At 32.9% G+C, this 16,096-nt stretch overlaps 13 protein-coding genes across 13 annotated transcripts; 7 read left to right on the plus strand and 6 right to left on the minus strand. All coding sequences in view use genetic code 6, as the record gives it.

Annotated features, from left to right (window-relative positions):
* Positions 1-141: 141 nt before the first annotated feature.
* SS50377_28009 (uncharacterized protein) lies at positions 142-852 on the minus strand (the record flags this gene model as incomplete). The annotated part of the gene is made up of 1 exon (XM_067911786.1): positions 142-852. The coding sequence occupies one exon, from the start codon at positions 850-852 to the stop codon at positions 142-144; it is 711 nt and encodes a 236-aa protein (XP_067760808.1).
* Positions 853-1,012: 160 nt separating this feature from the next.
* SS50377_28010 (uncharacterized protein) lies at positions 1,013-1,543 on the minus strand (the record flags this gene model as incomplete). The annotated part of the gene is made up of 1 exon (XM_067911787.1): positions 1,013-1,543. The coding sequence occupies one exon, from the start codon at positions 1,541-1,543 to the stop codon at positions 1,013-1,015; it is 531 nt and encodes a 176-aa protein (XP_067760809.1).
* A 545-nt stretch (positions 1,544-2,088) lies between these two features.
* SS50377_28011 (tRNA (adenine57-N1/adenine58-N1)-methyltransferase catalytic subunit) lies at positions 2,089-3,132 on the plus strand (the record flags this gene model as incomplete). Its single annotated transcript, XM_067911788.1, has 1 exon — positions 2,089-3,132. The coding sequence occupies one exon, from the start codon at positions 2,089-2,091 to the stop codon at positions 3,130-3,132; it is 1,044 nt and encodes a 347-aa protein (XP_067760810.1).
* A 511-nt stretch (positions 3,133-3,643) lies between these two features.
* Positions 3,644-4,651, minus strand: SS50377_28012 (uncharacterized protein; the record flags this gene model as incomplete). The annotated part of the gene is made up of 1 exon (XM_067911789.1): positions 3,644-4,651. The coding sequence occupies one exon, from the start codon at positions 4,649-4,651 to the stop codon at positions 3,644-3,646; it is 1,008 nt and encodes a 335-aa protein (XP_067760811.1).
* A 551-nt stretch (positions 4,652-5,202) lies between these two features.
* SS50377_28013 (uncharacterized protein) lies at positions 5,203-5,934 on the plus strand (the record flags this gene model as incomplete). Its single annotated transcript, XM_067911790.1, has 1 exon — positions 5,203-5,934. One exon carries the CDS (start codon positions 5,203-5,205, stop codon positions 5,932-5,934), a length of 732 nt encoding a protein of 243 aa, XP_067760812.1.
* Positions 5,935-5,999: 65 nt separating this feature from the next.
* On the plus strand, positions 6,000-6,539 carry SS50377_28014 (Ankyrin repeat-containing protein; the record flags this gene model as incomplete). Its single annotated transcript, XM_067911791.1, has 1 exon — positions 6,000-6,539. One exon carries the CDS (start codon positions 6,000-6,002, stop codon positions 6,537-6,539), a length of 540 nt encoding a protein of 179 aa, XP_067760813.1.
* Positions 6,540-6,549: 10 nt separating this feature from the next.
* SS50377_28015 (uncharacterized protein) lies at positions 6,550-8,436 on the minus strand (the record flags this gene model as incomplete). The annotated part of the gene is made up of 1 exon (XM_067911792.1): positions 6,550-8,436. One exon carries the CDS (start codon positions 8,434-8,436, stop codon positions 6,550-6,552), a length of 1,887 nt encoding a protein of 628 aa, XP_067760814.1.
* A 232-nt stretch (positions 8,437-8,668) lies between these two features.
* Positions 8,669-9,313, plus strand: SS50377_28016 (Proteasome subunit beta type; the record flags this gene model as incomplete). Its single annotated transcript, XM_067911793.1, has 1 exon — positions 8,669-9,313. One exon carries the CDS (start codon positions 8,669-8,671, stop codon positions 9,311-9,313), a length of 645 nt encoding a protein of 214 aa, XP_067760815.1.
* Positions 9,314-9,795: 482 nt separating this feature from the next.
* Positions 9,796-10,239, minus strand: SS50377_28017 (Cysteine-rich membrane protein 1; the record flags this gene model as incomplete). Its single annotated transcript, XM_067911794.1, has 1 exon — positions 9,796-10,239. The coding sequence occupies one exon, from the start codon at positions 10,237-10,239 to the stop codon at positions 9,796-9,798; it is 444 nt and encodes a 147-aa protein (XP_067760816.1).
* A 67-nt stretch (positions 10,240-10,306) lies between these two features.
* Positions 10,307-10,588, plus strand: SS50377_28018 (uncharacterized protein; the record flags this gene model as incomplete). The annotated part of the gene is made up of 1 exon (XM_067911795.1): positions 10,307-10,588. One exon carries the CDS (start codon positions 10,307-10,309, stop codon positions 10,586-10,588), a length of 282 nt encoding a protein of 93 aa, XP_067760817.1.
* Positions 10,589-13,151: 2,563 nt separating this feature from the next.
* On the minus strand, positions 13,152-13,625 carry SS50377_28019 (Peptidyl-tRNA hydrolase family protein; the record flags this gene model as incomplete). The annotated part of the gene is made up of 1 exon (XM_067911796.1): positions 13,152-13,625. One exon carries the CDS (start codon positions 13,623-13,625, stop codon positions 13,152-13,154), a length of 474 nt encoding a protein of 157 aa, XP_067760818.1.
* A 71-nt stretch (positions 13,626-13,696) lies between these two features.
* Positions 13,697-15,514, plus strand: SS50377_28020 (uncharacterized protein; the record flags this gene model as incomplete). The annotated part of the gene is made up of 1 exon (XM_067911797.1): positions 13,697-15,514. One exon carries the CDS (start codon positions 13,697-13,699, stop codon positions 15,512-15,514), a length of 1,818 nt encoding a protein of 605 aa, XP_067760819.1.
* Positions 15,515-15,680: 166 nt separating this feature from the next.
* On the plus strand, positions 15,681-16,085 carry SS50377_28021 (uncharacterized protein; the record flags this gene model as incomplete). Its single annotated transcript, XM_067911798.1, has 1 exon — positions 15,681-16,085. One exon carries the CDS (start codon positions 15,681-15,683, stop codon positions 16,083-16,085), a length of 405 nt encoding a protein of 134 aa, XP_067760820.1.
* Positions 16,086-16,096: the final 11 nt, after the last annotated feature.

Here is a 16,096-nt window from a genome sequence, read left to right on the forward strand (position 1 = left end):
CGCCCTGGTAACTGAAAATCCGGAGTATGCAAAATGGTGTTAATATTTCTAACTAACAATATTGTTTAATAAAATTTGTTTATTTAATAACCAGGAAAATAACTATATCAGTAATAATTTATAAAATAGTAATCCCGTATCTCACTAAGCCATTTATAGTCCAGTTAAAGCGACTACAACTAGATCTAGTAAATCCTTAATCTCATTATCCTCAATTTCCCCAGAAAGTTTCTAAACTACAAATTTACTAATCTTTAATACGTCCAAGTTATCATTATTCCGTTATTAATAAACATAATTACTGGCTCTACAAAACTCAATAGCAACGCTTACAAAATGATCGACTGGTTTCTTAATTTAAAATCCATTCCACATTAAATTTGCATCTCTACAGCTCATATTTGAAGGAAACTCGTCTTTTATAAGTTCAGTACCATCTTATCGTAGTATTCCCTCCCCTACTTTTAAAAATCCAGTAATATTCACTTTTGGAGGTGAAGCAGGTGGAATGTCCAGAGAGTTAGTGATAATAACATGAGATTTACTTTTTTGAAGCTGTAAAATAGCACGAGGATTTTTTAATATTTTAGCAATTTCTGCATTTGTATTTCCAGGAAATCTAGGAAATATGCTAAATTTATCAGTTTTTAGTGATTCATAAGTATTAAACTAGAACTTATTAAGTCTGCGCATAATTTCTCGTGATGATTATTTTTGGCGAGGTGGTGGCCTTTGTAGAGGTTTCGGCATCCCAAAATCAGGTAAAATTATAAACGAAGTATCTGATGATTCTGCACGTGCAGCAAGTGGTGTTAGTGAAGCTTTTGGCGACTAGTTTATTTTGTTATACATGAATAAAGTGGAATTTTCATTTTATATCATAATAAAATATATAATAACCAGATAAAATAAACTTTGATTTTAGCCAAAATGTGGAATCATTTTGATCAAAAGGTAAAAAGTTTAGAATAAGATTTCACTAGTACTACAAGTAAGTATATAACCTCCGAGATCATAAACAAAAATTCATACAAGGTTTACAGATCAGATCCCTTTTTAACATCTAAAGAAAATAATATGTGTAACAGAATTATAAGATAAATTTCTCAAGAAACTACGTCTAATTTTACAGATAATAAGTATAATTCTACATTTATGACTATAGTTCCAGAGAACACACCGAACAATTAAAAAAATTCATTAAGAAATGAATAAATTAAATTTTTATAGACGCAACCTTTAGTATTTAATACAGCAAAAATTGAATAGCCATAATTTAGAGTACCTTCTCCATCATATACATTAGTACGTAGTCGAATCGCCATTGATAATACAAAGTAATAAAATTTTAGATAAACAAAGCAATTGTTAGTATCAGGAATGTTTCCAATAAAATCTAATCTTATCCAATTTTATTAATTAAAACCATAATTTGAGTATGTTAACCCAAGAAATTATCCTTCAAATTCATCAAAATCTGATGAAGCACCTATATAACCAAAATCCCCATTTCGATATCCATATCGAACCAAAAAATGATCATTTTTTAAGTATACTAGTCCGAATAGTTTGTGTAACAAAGAACTTCTATTAGGTTTAATTAGGCAATAACTTAGTTTCTTTAACTGATAATGATTTTGATCTAAATATCCGCTCATAGATTTCTTTATATTCCTAGTTTATTATTTTCTATTTCCGCTTTTACATAAAAACATTCTAAGAGCATAAAACTGCAAGTTCAAATTTGCTTTTTTCCGTTTTTAACAGTTAATTACTGGACAGGTTATTAAGAGAATAATTAATGTTATTTATTGTTTTAACTGAATTTTATTATCTCTAATTTATGTATTTATGGTTAAAAATATCTAGATAAGGATATCTTTCGAAGTTGGAACTATTTTACATTGCGGTCGTCAAATATTTTATGTAATTATATATAATACTACATATTGAGCAATTTTCCCCTTCACTACTCATGAAGTTTTAGGTTTTTAAGATATAATATCTATTATATATAAGATTTTAACTAATTTAAACTATATGTATATAATAATATTAATAGTTAACGCCCTTCCTTTTTTCACTCTCATGTCACTCAGAGGCGCGTACCGCAACCTGGTGCTCTCCTAGACGAAGCAGAACTTCTTCATCCAACAGTTCTCGCCCGAGCAGATCTCCTACACCTGTACGGCCCCTAACTGCACATTTCAAGCGCAAATCGGTCCCAACAGCCTGAATTTTAGCATCGTGGAGCCCCATTCCTGCGTAACCCAAAAATTCATTCCCGTGAACGCACCGTGTCCCCAAATCGGCTCACAGATATGCTTATCGTTCTCGTACGACGAGATTTTCGCGATAACGCTGGAGCCCGCGAAGACGTTCTCGAACCGCTACGGGACGTTCGCCCACGATGACGTGCTCGCGCTACCGCTCGGCTCAAAAATTTTTTCGGTCGCCAAAACCTCATTCGGATTCTCGCTGGCGATGACGCCTGACCTCTTCGCCCGGACGCTCCAGCGCTCCACGCAGATCATTTTCGCTCCTGATGCGGCCTTTGTGCTCCAGTTCGTTACACCCGGCATGACGATCGCGGAGGCCGGCGTGGGATCCGGTGCGCTCAGTCTGCGCCTCTTTGAGAGCATCGAAAAGCGCGGAAAACTCTTCGGATACGACGTTGACGACCTACGCGTTCAGACGGCAAATTCTAACTTTTAGGAGTGGAAAATCAAAAACAATATGAATTCGGAATTCGTCATTTAGACGCATGACGTCGCGAATGGCTTTTTGGGCGTCGTTGACAAATCGCTGGATTTCGTGTTTCTGGACCTCCCGGAGCCCTTTAAGGTCGTTTCCGCGCTCCAGAATTCACTCAAAAGCAATGCTCTTTTTGTCATTTTCCTTCCCTGCATCGAGCAGATTCACACGTTTTTGGGTGCCTCCAGGGATGTCATTCAGGTCAAAACGATAAAAATAAACGCCTCAGGAATGGAACTCGAGCAGCGCTGCCTGCCCGCCAGCGGCGTTAGAAGGAGCTTCAAGGGCTCCCGCGACGGCGAGAAGTTCGAGTTCCTCAAGGAAACGCAGATGATGAGGACGCACACAGGCTACATGGTGCTGTGCAGGATTTAGTGAGGAAAAGATTTTATATATGTTAATATTATATAATAATAATAATAATAATAATAATAATACGTATTTGAAAAATGTAATGTAGAAAACGATGGAGTTACGCAGAGTGATAATTGGTAAGTTATGGGCGAATGTGTGGAATAGGGAATATATATTATGCAGATTTTATGCGAAATGTATGTTGGGAGCAAATTGAAAAAATGGTTGCCTGTTTGAATGCGAAATATTGCTAGACTTTGGAGTAATATAGTTTTTTTAACTGAATTAACGATTTAGTTATGTTTATTTAAGTATTTGAGCCTAAAAATCGGTTTGGTAAGCTTATTATTTTTATCCCTGTTAAAGTAAAAAATTAGACAATTCTATATTATACCACATTTACGATTAAATTAGCTAAGTAAAATTTTAATATAACTGTGAAAATTTATAGACTGAAACAATCAACCTCACCCAACTTGACGTAGTACTCATTAAATTTTGTAAATCACCTATCGATCTATCTCGCACCGATACCTCACGCCTCACTCATTTCCACAACATCTCCCTCATCGTATATCTCGTGACACAAAATCGCTTCCATAATGTCCTCCAATGTAACTATTCCAACAACTATCTCCCCACTTCGAACAAGTGCTAAATGCCCTTTTCCGGTCTAGAATTAGTTCAGGGCCTCGTAGACGCGTGTTTTCTCATCCAGATGTATCAAATTCTTACGAATTTTCTCCCTATTCAGCGTCAAGTCCTGCTGCTCAGGATTGTGCATTATGAGGCTCTTTATGTGCAAAACGCCGCAAATCTCGTCTCCCTCAGTGATCAGGATCCGCGAGTGTCCGCGTTCATAAATTTCGAGCATTTTAGCCTGGTTGAAGATCGTACTCACAGCGAGAACATACACATCCTCAATTGGCGTCATGACTTCGAGAACACTCATTTTAGCACAACGTATTACGGATTTGATCTGCTGGACCTCCTCGCGGTCCAGGTTCGCATCAGAATTCTCAGAAGGTCTGGACTCTCCCTATTGTTCGATTATACACTCAATTTCGCGCCGTTTGTAGAACTCTATTCCCTCGTCGCCGACGATTTTTCCGAGCAGCTTCGCGAAAATGAAACTGCCCAGGAACGTGCAATAAATAAAAATCCATAAAATAAATGAAAAAAAGCTTCCTATTTGAATTCCAAATTTTCCACAGAGTGCCTGTGGGAGTATTTCACCAAAAATGACGAGCAACGAAACGCTTAAAACAAGCGCCAGTGCAGGCCCCACCAGCTAATCCAGAAGTAGAGGAATGGCGGCCATGCAAATTGAGTTAGCAATCAGTAGTGCACATAGCAGTAGGTGCCGATCTGCTAGCAGTGGACGCAATTTCCTAGTCAAGATCGGATATTTCAACTGGCTTAGCTCGAACTTAAGCGGGGACATGCCAAGCAGGCCTGTATTTAAACCTGAGCAAATAGAAGACAAGAAAAGCAGCAGAATCAGCGCAATTGATAGACCGGCTTTCTTGAGGTCGGTTGGCATAAATTTTTATATTATCAATTTAATATATAATAATTGAAGTAGGTAATATGGATTGGAAAAAAAGTAATTTTAAAGGATTAATTTATATAATAATGATGTTTAAAATATAATAAATAGAAGGATGTAGAAAATGCATAAATGTTCATTGGAATAGGCGGTGTGACAAATTATATATATTTTTAGTTGCTGGAAAAGATAAAATCTAATGCTTTATTTTTAGATTAAGTTAGTTGATAAATATTTTAATAATTAGTTTTGGATGGATAAGGTAGATAAGTGCTAAATAATGAACTAAATTTAGAAATTGTGGTTATGTGCAGGTGATGTACTCTGAAAATAAGAAACTAATTTGTGTTTTTTGAACCCACTTATAACCCTTCTATACTGTCAAACTAAATGTTTCTATTATAAAAGTTAAATAATTATTTGAGTATATTAAATAACTAGAATTATTACTTAACATGATTATAATTCTTTTATCAATGTACTTTATAAAAAACTTTCAAAAATAGTATATGATATATACATATTATAACATTATTATTTCAAAAATGGGAATGGCACATTTCAACTGGTTCTCAGCAGCAGCTGACAATAATTTGAAGCAGCTCAATAAAATTAAACTGTTTAAAGAATATGATATGAGGTAAGATGCACCAAAAATAGGGTTTGCAGCTATTCATTATGCAGCTTGTTATAAACAACATGATGCAATACGATTTCTATACGAGCAGGAAAGCAATTTACTAACTAAAGCACCTATTAAATTTACTTTGATTGCAAGAGCTAATAAGTAGTTATTATTCCCACCTGGATTAAATTATATTTAAATCTCAGCTTTATCAAATGACTTACGATATGTAAAGCGACAATTAGAAGTATAAATAAAAACAGAATTTCCACTTTTATCCATATTAATTATCGGGGGCTATTATAATTTTGTTCAGACAAATATATCATTTTTGCTTAATTTAGTACAAGATAATGATAAAGGAATTCTTATGAACCCGCTGCTAATCTCTGTAATTTTAGGCGAATAGAAGTATGTTGACCTTATAATGGAGTATTTAGACTTTCATATAGTAGAATGGATGAAAAGAGACTTGTTTGAAAAAATTATTAATTATACGTAAACGTTTGAATTTCATGCCTTATAACCATTATTTAAAGGTTTTTTAGAAATGGAGAGATGTAAAGAGTTAATTAAGAAACGGGTAATTTAATCCAGTCATATTTCTAGTTAGGCTGTATCTCCCACTATGCGAAGTTTTATTGTAGATTGATCAAAAATATAATTATTTTATAAAATATATATTATATGACCATTTCTAATTCCAGTCCTCCTTTAATGTCCAACTGTTCATCCTCAGCAGATGAAGCGATCCCATTATGTATAGTCAATGATGACCCATCTTAGATATCATCTCCGTTAATTCCTCTGTTACTACATTCTGCTATTAGAAATAATGCTACCAAAATTATTGAATACCTTCTTGTCAATAACCTTATCAAGGATAACCAAGAAGTTGATTCTAATAATACATCTGCACTCATGTTAGCTGTATAATATCAATAATTTCACCTCATTAACCATCTTACTTCAACAATTTCCTTATAAGATAATAGCGGAACCACAGCTCTTATGAGAGCAGTCGAATTTGACTTTTAGGACGTATTTACTCCATTATTAGCTGAAATTTCAATACAAGATAACGCTGGTATCACTGCTCTTATGATTTCAGCAATGAATGGAAACGCTTCCTGGTTTCCAAAGTTGATACAAGAAGTTGATATTTTAGACAACGATCAGATGAGTGTTTTCTAAATCTGCAAAATGCGTGGAACCGAAGATCTCGTTAAACAGCTCCAAAATTTGCAGGAAAAGTGAGAAAAAAGCATCATTTTATACTTTATGCTATAGCATGAAACTCCAAAATTTTTTTGACAGTATCAAAAATTTATGGCGTTTCTAAAAAGCCTATGATTATATAGATACAGTCTTGTGGGTTTTATATTGTAAACGGTAGCGAAAAATTAACTGCTTTATTATAAGAATTATGGAATGTTGGCAGGTCAAAATCAACAAGAGAAATTGTTACTTGAAGAGCATGTGCAGCAGAATAAATTAACTCATATGACTCTTAAAAATATATATAATACATTAATATAACGAATACACGAAGTGCTTTTTTGATCTAGTTTTATTCTTTTTCTATTAAATATTTATTTTTAAGCAAAAATCGTCTATATTCTATATCTTGCCATTCTTTAAGCGATAAATCTTATGTTTAATTTATTAAATTCATAGTTTACATGAAATCTTGAATAGATATCGAGTTTCTAAGCTTCATAAACGATTAAAAATTGAATGATGAGATTTTCTTAAGTAAATCATCTCTGATTGTCGAATATGTCTATAATGCTTCTAAATCATTGATAATATCTAAAAGATTTATATAATCTAGTTGGGAAATATTAAGGTTCTGCTCGGACTTAGCTAGTTGAAGTTTTTCCAAAAGAGATTTTCGCTTAGGCAAGCTTTATTGCAATAAAATCTCTTTCTCTTCTTCTTATTACTTAATGCGTTATTATTCTAGTTTCTTTTCTTGGTATAGTTAACGAATAGATTTTTTAGGAGCATCTGTCATTTCTGAATCTGTTATTAAATTAATAGATTACTAGTTACTTTAGATTTGAGCTTTTTCTGCTAACGTTGTACTTTCTTCGCTAAGATTCATAACATTAATTGGTGCAGTTTAAATCTAGTCCTAAGTTTCATGGTTGGTTATAATTGGTATAAGGGCTTCTGATTATGGTACTTATTCTATTGTTGATTTTTACCAATCCATCGGTATGTTTGAAATATCTGATTTTCTAAGATGTTTTGTATCTTTTTTTGTGCAATCTTTTTTCATATTTTTGGAATTATCTTAAGGAGTATGTTATTTAACATTTAAACAAGATTTAGTTTACTATTCAGTATCTCTATTCATTATTCTATCAAAATTAAGCTGAAAATTCGAAAAACTAGTAAATTCAACAAAATCAACTGTGCTACTATAGTGATCATTGAGTTTATCCTGGGACTTAGTCTAGTTAAGAATTGCATCGAGCTGATCGCTAGTTGGAAGGCATGGAAAATTGAATTTTTTAGTTTCCAAGCTATGTTTCTTGAAAAACCTTATCAGTTCAATATTGCCTTGAAAAATATCCATATTCTTCAAAAACTTGCCGCCTAGCAAAGCAGCCGAGGACAGTACCTGCCGGCACTTCGAATTCTCAAGTCGACTGTTAAATTTTTCGGATTTAGAAACTGCCAACTTGATATTTTTGGCAATGGACTCCTGCGCCTGGGCCATGTCATTTAGAACAATTTCGCACGGCTGCTGCATAATAAATTCATCAAAAATTGCAGAGTCGACTACGACCTCTTTATTCCACGTGAATTCGTCGTCCTGGTTGCCGTACAATGTACTGTATGCATGGCCGTCTATCTGCACCGCACATTGAATATGCTGCTGCAGGCACGATTCGGTGCTGACCGGATCGATGGGCTTGAGGACCAACACTGACGATGAATTCAGTGGTTTGCTGGACTTGATTTGGAATGTGCTGAGCTGCATCAAATACTGAAATGAGCGCGTCATCTCGGAGCAATCTGCCTACTTTCCGTACGTTACTTTTGCCAGAGAATTGATCTGCTTACAAAAAAATTTTTTCGTCGATTCTTTTTGCCCTAGGTCATGTTCTCGCAAGAATACAAGTTAATCATTTTTAAGTGACATTAATTGTGGAGTGAAAATTAAATGCAACTAAAATATATAATAGTATATAAAAATAAAAATATATATAAAAATTCGATGTAGTTCTGCTAAAGTTAGAAGAACAGTAGACTATATGGCTTGTTTTTTTTCATTATTAAGAGGAGGTTTCACGGGTATTTTTTAATAATTTTCAGCGAAATTGTATATAATTATTATATAAAATAAAAGATAATATTTTATAAACACCTCTAAAATGACTCAATTTTTATAATAACTTAATCCTTATAATAATTCTAAAGTATCTGATGGTACCACCTTAATTGCAATTAAATGTGTAGATGGGGTTGTTCTCTCTGCCGATACTCGTACTTCTTCAGATATTCGCATAGAAAATCGTGTTTCCCGTAAATTAGAACATATCACAGATTAAATTATGGTAGGTTGCTCAGGTTCTGCAGCGGATACGCGTGCATTATGTAGAATTTTAAGGAACCATATATACGAACATGAGTTATAAATTGGACAAAAGTGCGCTATCAAAACTGCAGCCAATTTACTGGCAAAAATGAACTTTTAATATAGGGCTTAACTTCTAGCAGGACTACTAGTTTGTGGTGTAGATAGCACTGGATACCACGTTTTTAAAGTTATGCCTGGTGGAACTTTTATTGAAGAGAATATGCTCATGAGTGGATCTGGTAGTACGTATGTTTATGCACTCGCAGACGAGTTATATAATGATAGCTTGACGATGGAGCAGGGAGTTGCTGTTTGCAAGAAGCTTCTTCGCTATGCTGGTAAATTTGATGGTAGTAGTGGTGGTTTAATGAGATGGGTTAAAATCGGGGCTAATGGTAGCGACTATTTCGAGGAGGATAATATGGAAGTTATGTTCTGATTTATACTATATTTAATAATATATTTAGATAAAAAATCGTTTTGAATGCTCTCCTAAAACTTTATGCTTAAATTTTATATATTCATTAAAATTGATTATTCATATACAAAACTATAAATAGAGTTTAGTTATAGAGATTAATGATATTAAAATTACGATACAGATTAGTATATATTTCAATGTGTTTAATTTGAATAAATTATTTCTCTCATAAAATAATTGTAAATATCATTAAAATTCATCCCTGTCATTTTATCAATAGTATTAGATTTTGAAAGTTAAAAACATTATTCTATTACTAGTTGGTAAAAGTACTAAAACTTATATCACATGATTATTTAGATAAATTCAATTAGATTTTTAATTTGCTATCTTTTAACGATATTCAAAATCATAATTAAAAATTTGGCTTTTAGATTATTTTACTGAATTAATAATGTATTTTTGTAATTATTACATTTTTATTGAAATAAGTCTATACATCACCTCTTAAGTTTCTTTATGAAGTAGTAAGCTAACCCACCACCAATAACACCCACTACTACTAAAGAAGCTATCACAATTCCTGCAATAGCACCTCCTGAAAAATTAGTGCTACCTCCTTACGATTCTATTTTTAAACATATTCCATTTAATTCATCATAACCATTTGCGCAGTTGCTACAATCACCGCTATCGTTAATCATATAGTTAACTAGACAATTAGAACACTATGTATTATCCCTATCGCATTAAGTACAATGACCATTGCCTGAACAATTACATTCTGAGCTAGAGTTTGAACTGCAGGCTGTGGGAGTGCCATCTAGGCAATAATTACCATCAGTGATCCCCTTACATTCGACCGTACATTTTCCTTCTACTGTTCTCACAGAATTTGCACTGCTTCGCTTACACTCCAAGTAAAAGCTGTCCGATGTGCACATAGAACAATCGTTTGAGCAAGGTTTGCAGTGTCTACTTATAGGGTCACAGTAACCATCTCTATGAAAAATGGAATCTCTATTGATTGAACAAGATCTCACACAGGTATTAGTAGTAGGCTCTATAATAAAGCCTTTACTACAGGATGTACATTTTATTGCTGATTCAGCACAAGTAACACAATTGCCTTCACATATTTTACAAGTTTCATCATTGTCTAAAAAATAATTATTTATGCAAACAGAGCATTTTCCTGCATCACATTTTTAGCAATTTTTAGTAGACACATTCTCCACACAATTGCAGCCATAACCAGTAATGATTACGTTATCAGCACATGGTTTACATTGAACTACTTAGGCATCCCTTGTGGGTCAGTATGTATCAACCGCACACTTGTTTTATCCTTCCTAGCATTGTCCACTTGTCTTCATTTAAATATTGAGGTAATAATCTAATTAAATTAATATCATCTTCTGGAAAAATATAATTTAAAATGGAGATTTAAATTAATTATGAAATATTTATAGCAATTATAACAACTGAAATTGGTTACACTTTCTATATATTGATTTACTTATTTATATAATAATTATATATTAATGATCAAACTTTAAAAAATATAATTCTATTAATTATAAATACAGCATTGTTGAAATACAATATTAGCTTTTAGCTTATATTACATTATTATAGTTTAGGAATTCTGATCAATGTGAACAACATAATATTATTTTTCTATTCATAACAGTATACTACATTTATTTTTTCAGATAGTAAATATTTATCACTTGTTTTAAAACCAAATATATCTGACATCAAATTTGTTAGATATCATAACTATTAATATTTGTAAAATTCATGTACAGGGTTATAATGTAATATGATATTAAAAAACTTAATAACTTCGAATTATCTATATGTATTCAATATTACTTTTTAAGCCTGGTAGAGCATCAAAAGTTGTAGGATTTATCTAGAAGCAATAAGCTGATAAGTATATAAACTTACTCAACTATCTTTCACTTTTATATAGATACATCAAACATACTTACATATGAATTTATTCCAAAATTTACTTTACCTCACAGTCTTTCATATTTTGTTCAAGTTTCTAAATAAACTAATATTTATTCTATTATATAGGTTAGGTTTTTGCTTTTTATTTCGTTGATCTATAGTGAATGAGTTGCATAATTTTGAATAAAGGTTAACGTAATGTGTCTACTTTATTAATATAGAAATATAATTTTTTACTACTGGGTAAAGTTTTATCCTAATGTGGGGATCTAGCGCCTGGCAATGTTATTAAATATAATTTTGTAATCTAACTTATTCCTGTGTTATAAAGTTTAAATATTCTATTTATCATCTAGAGTTAATATACTAAATAACCTAAAATTATTTTTAATGATTAATGACTAATTATTTATGATACATTTTATTAACATGTAAAGATAACTCTTATTCAAATTATTCAGTAAAATGCGCTTAATTATAATATAAAGACAAAGTCTTTTACTATAAAAACGAAAATTTTATAGAATCTACACTTCTTTCGCATTCAGAATAAACTGTTAGACTCTGTTAGTATCCTCAATATATATCTTGCAACCTAGTAAAGAGAATCTATTAGTTAAAAATAATTAGTTTAATATGATATTATTAACAGAAACATTAGATTCACGTTTATTTATTGGATAATATCTAACTCTAATATATTTTCTTTAGTAAAGACTTTAAACATCAATATAAATAATTAGCTTTTACATTTGTTCTATAGGTAATTTGAAAAATCTTATCTTAACTAGAAACTGCAATGAAATATAAATAAAAAGAAATGCAAACTTATTAATATTAAGATAATAAGTCTTTTAGTACAAATATTGTATTAAGTAAAATATTAGCGAGAACCTTCAATTGTACTAACTGGAATGAGGTCTTCATCCATAAATTTGTTTAAAGATTTTGTTCATAGTATCACTAAGAAGGATATTTATCATCTGAAAATATTATAGATTACTCTATTTTATGTTGATACTAGCCTAACTTAATGAACTAGAATTGTTGTGCAGGTTTATTTAATGTAAATAAATATTACGATTCCATATTAGGAAATACTATAATTTTAATTAAATACACAATAATTTTAAATATTTAGTGCCAATTTTGGATGTTAAGATCATATATTTAGTTAATTTTTTAAACGTATTTTATTATTTTACATAATTTTTACTATTTTCATCAAATAAAAATGATGGGATTCACTTATAATGTAATATTATATATTATAGTATAGTTGGATATAGGTTGTATATATAAGAACAAATAATAATACTTTTAAACCCAAATAATCTAATTTATTTTTGTTGTAATATTTTTCATGGGTGTAAGTTTTTCTAAATTATTTAATTAACACTAGAAGCGAATAACTGAAGAAACCTTATAATAATGTCTACTATCCATTTTATCCTAGAATAAATGATGTATTATAAAATTTACATAATCCCTAAATAATAACATTTACTGTATTAGTAAAAGTTTAGCTTTAGCATTAAGTATTTATAGCATAATTTAATTTAAACTTAACTAAAATAAATTTATTTTCTTATATACTTATAATTGAATAATATCTCTATAATAATAGAATCTGCAAGCTTAAATTTAAACAATTATTTCTTGTTACAATACTTAAATATGCTATCCTAATTCATCAGTATTCAACTTATTCGACTAGTCTATTACATAATAGTGAATTCTTCAAATATGGTATAGTTAGAAATAGAAATAGATACTAATTTATTATTCTTATATAAATTAAATTATTTATAACTAACTCTATATTTACTATTAATTTTATGCAATAATTCATATTGCATTTTCTAAAAAATAGAGATTCAACGAATAATAACGCTCACAGCAGTTTCAACCCACCGCAGACTTCGTCAATTTTCTCTACTTCCGCGATACCTATCCAGCCGATTTTCCCATCGATTTGACCACATAGTAATTTTTTTTATGACGCTTCATTCAGGAGTAACTAGACGTGCTCAAAATCTGTAACTTTAAGAGCGATTTTGGCCTCGCCGCGGGACTTCCAAAATGCTACTTACTCGTTATTTTGGGACAATGCCTAAATAACGGCGGCTGATGCAAGCTTGAAAAGCTGTGACTTCGACAATGCCAGTGATGTGGGCACTAGGAAAACTAGTTTGAAGCGCTGGGATTTTGAGGGTGCGTAGAGTGCAGGTTGCGAGATCGGTAGCTGCACATGTTGCTGAGGCGCATCAGTTTGCTATATTTTTGGATTAATTATAATGATAGCGATTTACTGCGTTATGAGCATCGTCACGACCCACTGAAATAACGCTTGTAAAACTTTGACCATTAGAAGTGAAAATATTTTATTTATTATAAATATATAATACTATATTTTTATACCTTCTCCATTTCACTAAAATGAACCCAATTTTTTTAAACATGAAGATCTCCGACATTCAACCAGAACAGGGCCTGGCAACCAAATTTACATTTTCTGGCAACTTAGCCACCCTTACCATCGATGAGTTGACCACTGCGATCAAGCTGTGGAGCAAACGCCTCCAAACGATTAATTCGGCCCTGAAAAGCCTCAATTCGAAGCTACCGGACCCGACAGTACCGCCACACATAGCAGCCTTCACTACAGAACGCGATCTGCTGCACACATCCTTCGAAGCCGCCATCGCAGCCCGAATCCGCGGCCTGACGGCTTTCGCAGACCCATCTGTGCCGTTTTCGCAGCTCGTGGCGCTCTCTATCCAGCTGAACAACTCGAATTTCCCTCGCTTTCCGCTCCACAATTTGCTTGTGCCCTTCTACTTGAAATTCTGCAAGAACGCCGACAGGGTGCTCTTCGCGTCCTTCGCGGACGCGATTGCGCACGCGGAGACGTACAGCGCCGTCAGAGATATCCCATAGGCGGACCACTGGCAACTGTCAGGCGCAGGCGCGGCGTTGTACGCGTGCGGGGGAGCGTCATTCGGTGCCGTTCTGGACGACCTGCTGCGGCGGCTCGAAAGCGAAGAAATTGAAGCGGAAAACTATAAATTCGTCACGGCGCTCGCGGAGCAGCTCAAGATGTTCAAACGCGAGGAGGTGGATTTGGAGCGTTTGGCGCAGGTCGTGGAGGCCGTACATGCGCAGTTTCGACGCATAAAGACACACTAAAACGTGTACATTTACCTGTTTGACCGGCCTGAGAACTTCGCAATGTAGGTGCAGACACCACTTTTGGACCTGTTCCACCAGGCCAGCTGGAGTGCAATTTCGGCACTTTTCAGGCTCATCGGTATGGGCGGGAATGTCGCGTTTTTCGGCGTTGTCTTAAGCTGCTATCACGCAGATTCGCTGATGAATTTTGAGCGAGGAATGATAAGCTGTCTGACATAAAATTAAAATTTAATTCCAATTGTAATTCAATTTTTCACTATAAATTTCAAAAATGAGCAATTGCCTATTTAGAGGCGTTGTGGGTGCGTTCCGTACGTGTTTAGTGCGATTTGGCGTGTGATTGTCAAATTAGACCAAATCTAACTGATTTAAGGCCATATTGATGCGTTAAAAGCCATAAATTCGATTCCTGCGAAATTCGCGCTAAGGAGCCTTTTTAGGGAAAAATTGGTCAACTAAAAAGGCAAACGAGCAGTTTCTAAGGGCCAGTATATCGATATAATTTTGTATGCTATCGAAAGCTGCGGCAGTGATTATTTAGAGCGAAATGCGAGTTTCTAGTTGTTTTCGTGCTCAGTTCAGCAGCTTTTCACGCATTTTTCAGTCCATTTCAAGGATTTGAGCGATTTAGATTAGTAGAAACTGCTAGAAATGTTATGTCAAGCCGAACAGAAGCAATTGCTAAGTTTGGCATTCTTAAGCTATCTGAAACCTTCCCAGAACTAAAATTTGGTTTTTTTGGATGTTTTGCAGAAAATTGAAAATGAGAGCACAAGTGTGTCTATAAAACTACTTACTGGAAGGTGTTATTAAGTGTTTTTAGGCACTAAAAATATTGGAGTAGAAAATATACTTTAATATGAATTTTCACCCGTTAAAGCTATTGCAATCCGCCAAATGCTAAGAGGTTATTAAAAGTTCAAATTAGGTAGGGGACATGGTCTGTTTAGGGAAGTTCGGGCGGAGAAAATTGACGGAGCGTTGGCAGAAAAGATTAAAAATTGGCTTTCTGGAGGAGAGAATACTAGGGATAATCAGGCTTTGATTGACGACTTGGGAGTGTGAGTGGGGTTTGTTTTTGTGATTGATTAATATATTGCTAAGCGAATTTGGGTATTCTGATATGTTAATTAGCAGGTTTTAATTGATTACAGGTGTTTTAATAAAGCGATGTATAATATTTTAAAATATTATTTAATTATTATATCAAAACTTACATCAAAGTATAAAAATGGGCACATCCTCAAGTATATATTTTGATGACACTACTAGCGTAGCTAATCTTTAAGATACAGTTTTTGAGGCTATATAACATACTAATGACAAGAAGTAATATACTCCACTTTAACCATAAAAGTAACTTAAGCAACTAAATTAGTATAGAAAAATTAAAATTACATCAACAATATATCCATAGCAATAACCATAAATGCAGTCCGATGTTAGTTTTACGCTATAACTGAGCTAAATTAAAGATGAAATTTTAGAATAGATTCTAGCTGTCATTTTAGAAGAAATCAGACTTCCAAAAGAGCTTATTTTTATTAAATTACCAAATATTAGGGAACTAGTGTTTTAATTTGAAGGACATAAAGAGATAGTAGAAAAAATGCTGGTAGATGTTGGAGTGATTTGATTAATATTTTA

Source organism: Spironucleus salmonicida, chromosome 8 (genome assembly GCF_000497125.1).
Source record: "Spironucleus salmonicida strain ATCC 50377 chromosome 8, whole genome shotgun sequence".
NCBI lineage: Eukaryota > Fornicata > Diplomonadida > Hexamitidae > Spironucleus > Spironucleus salmonicida.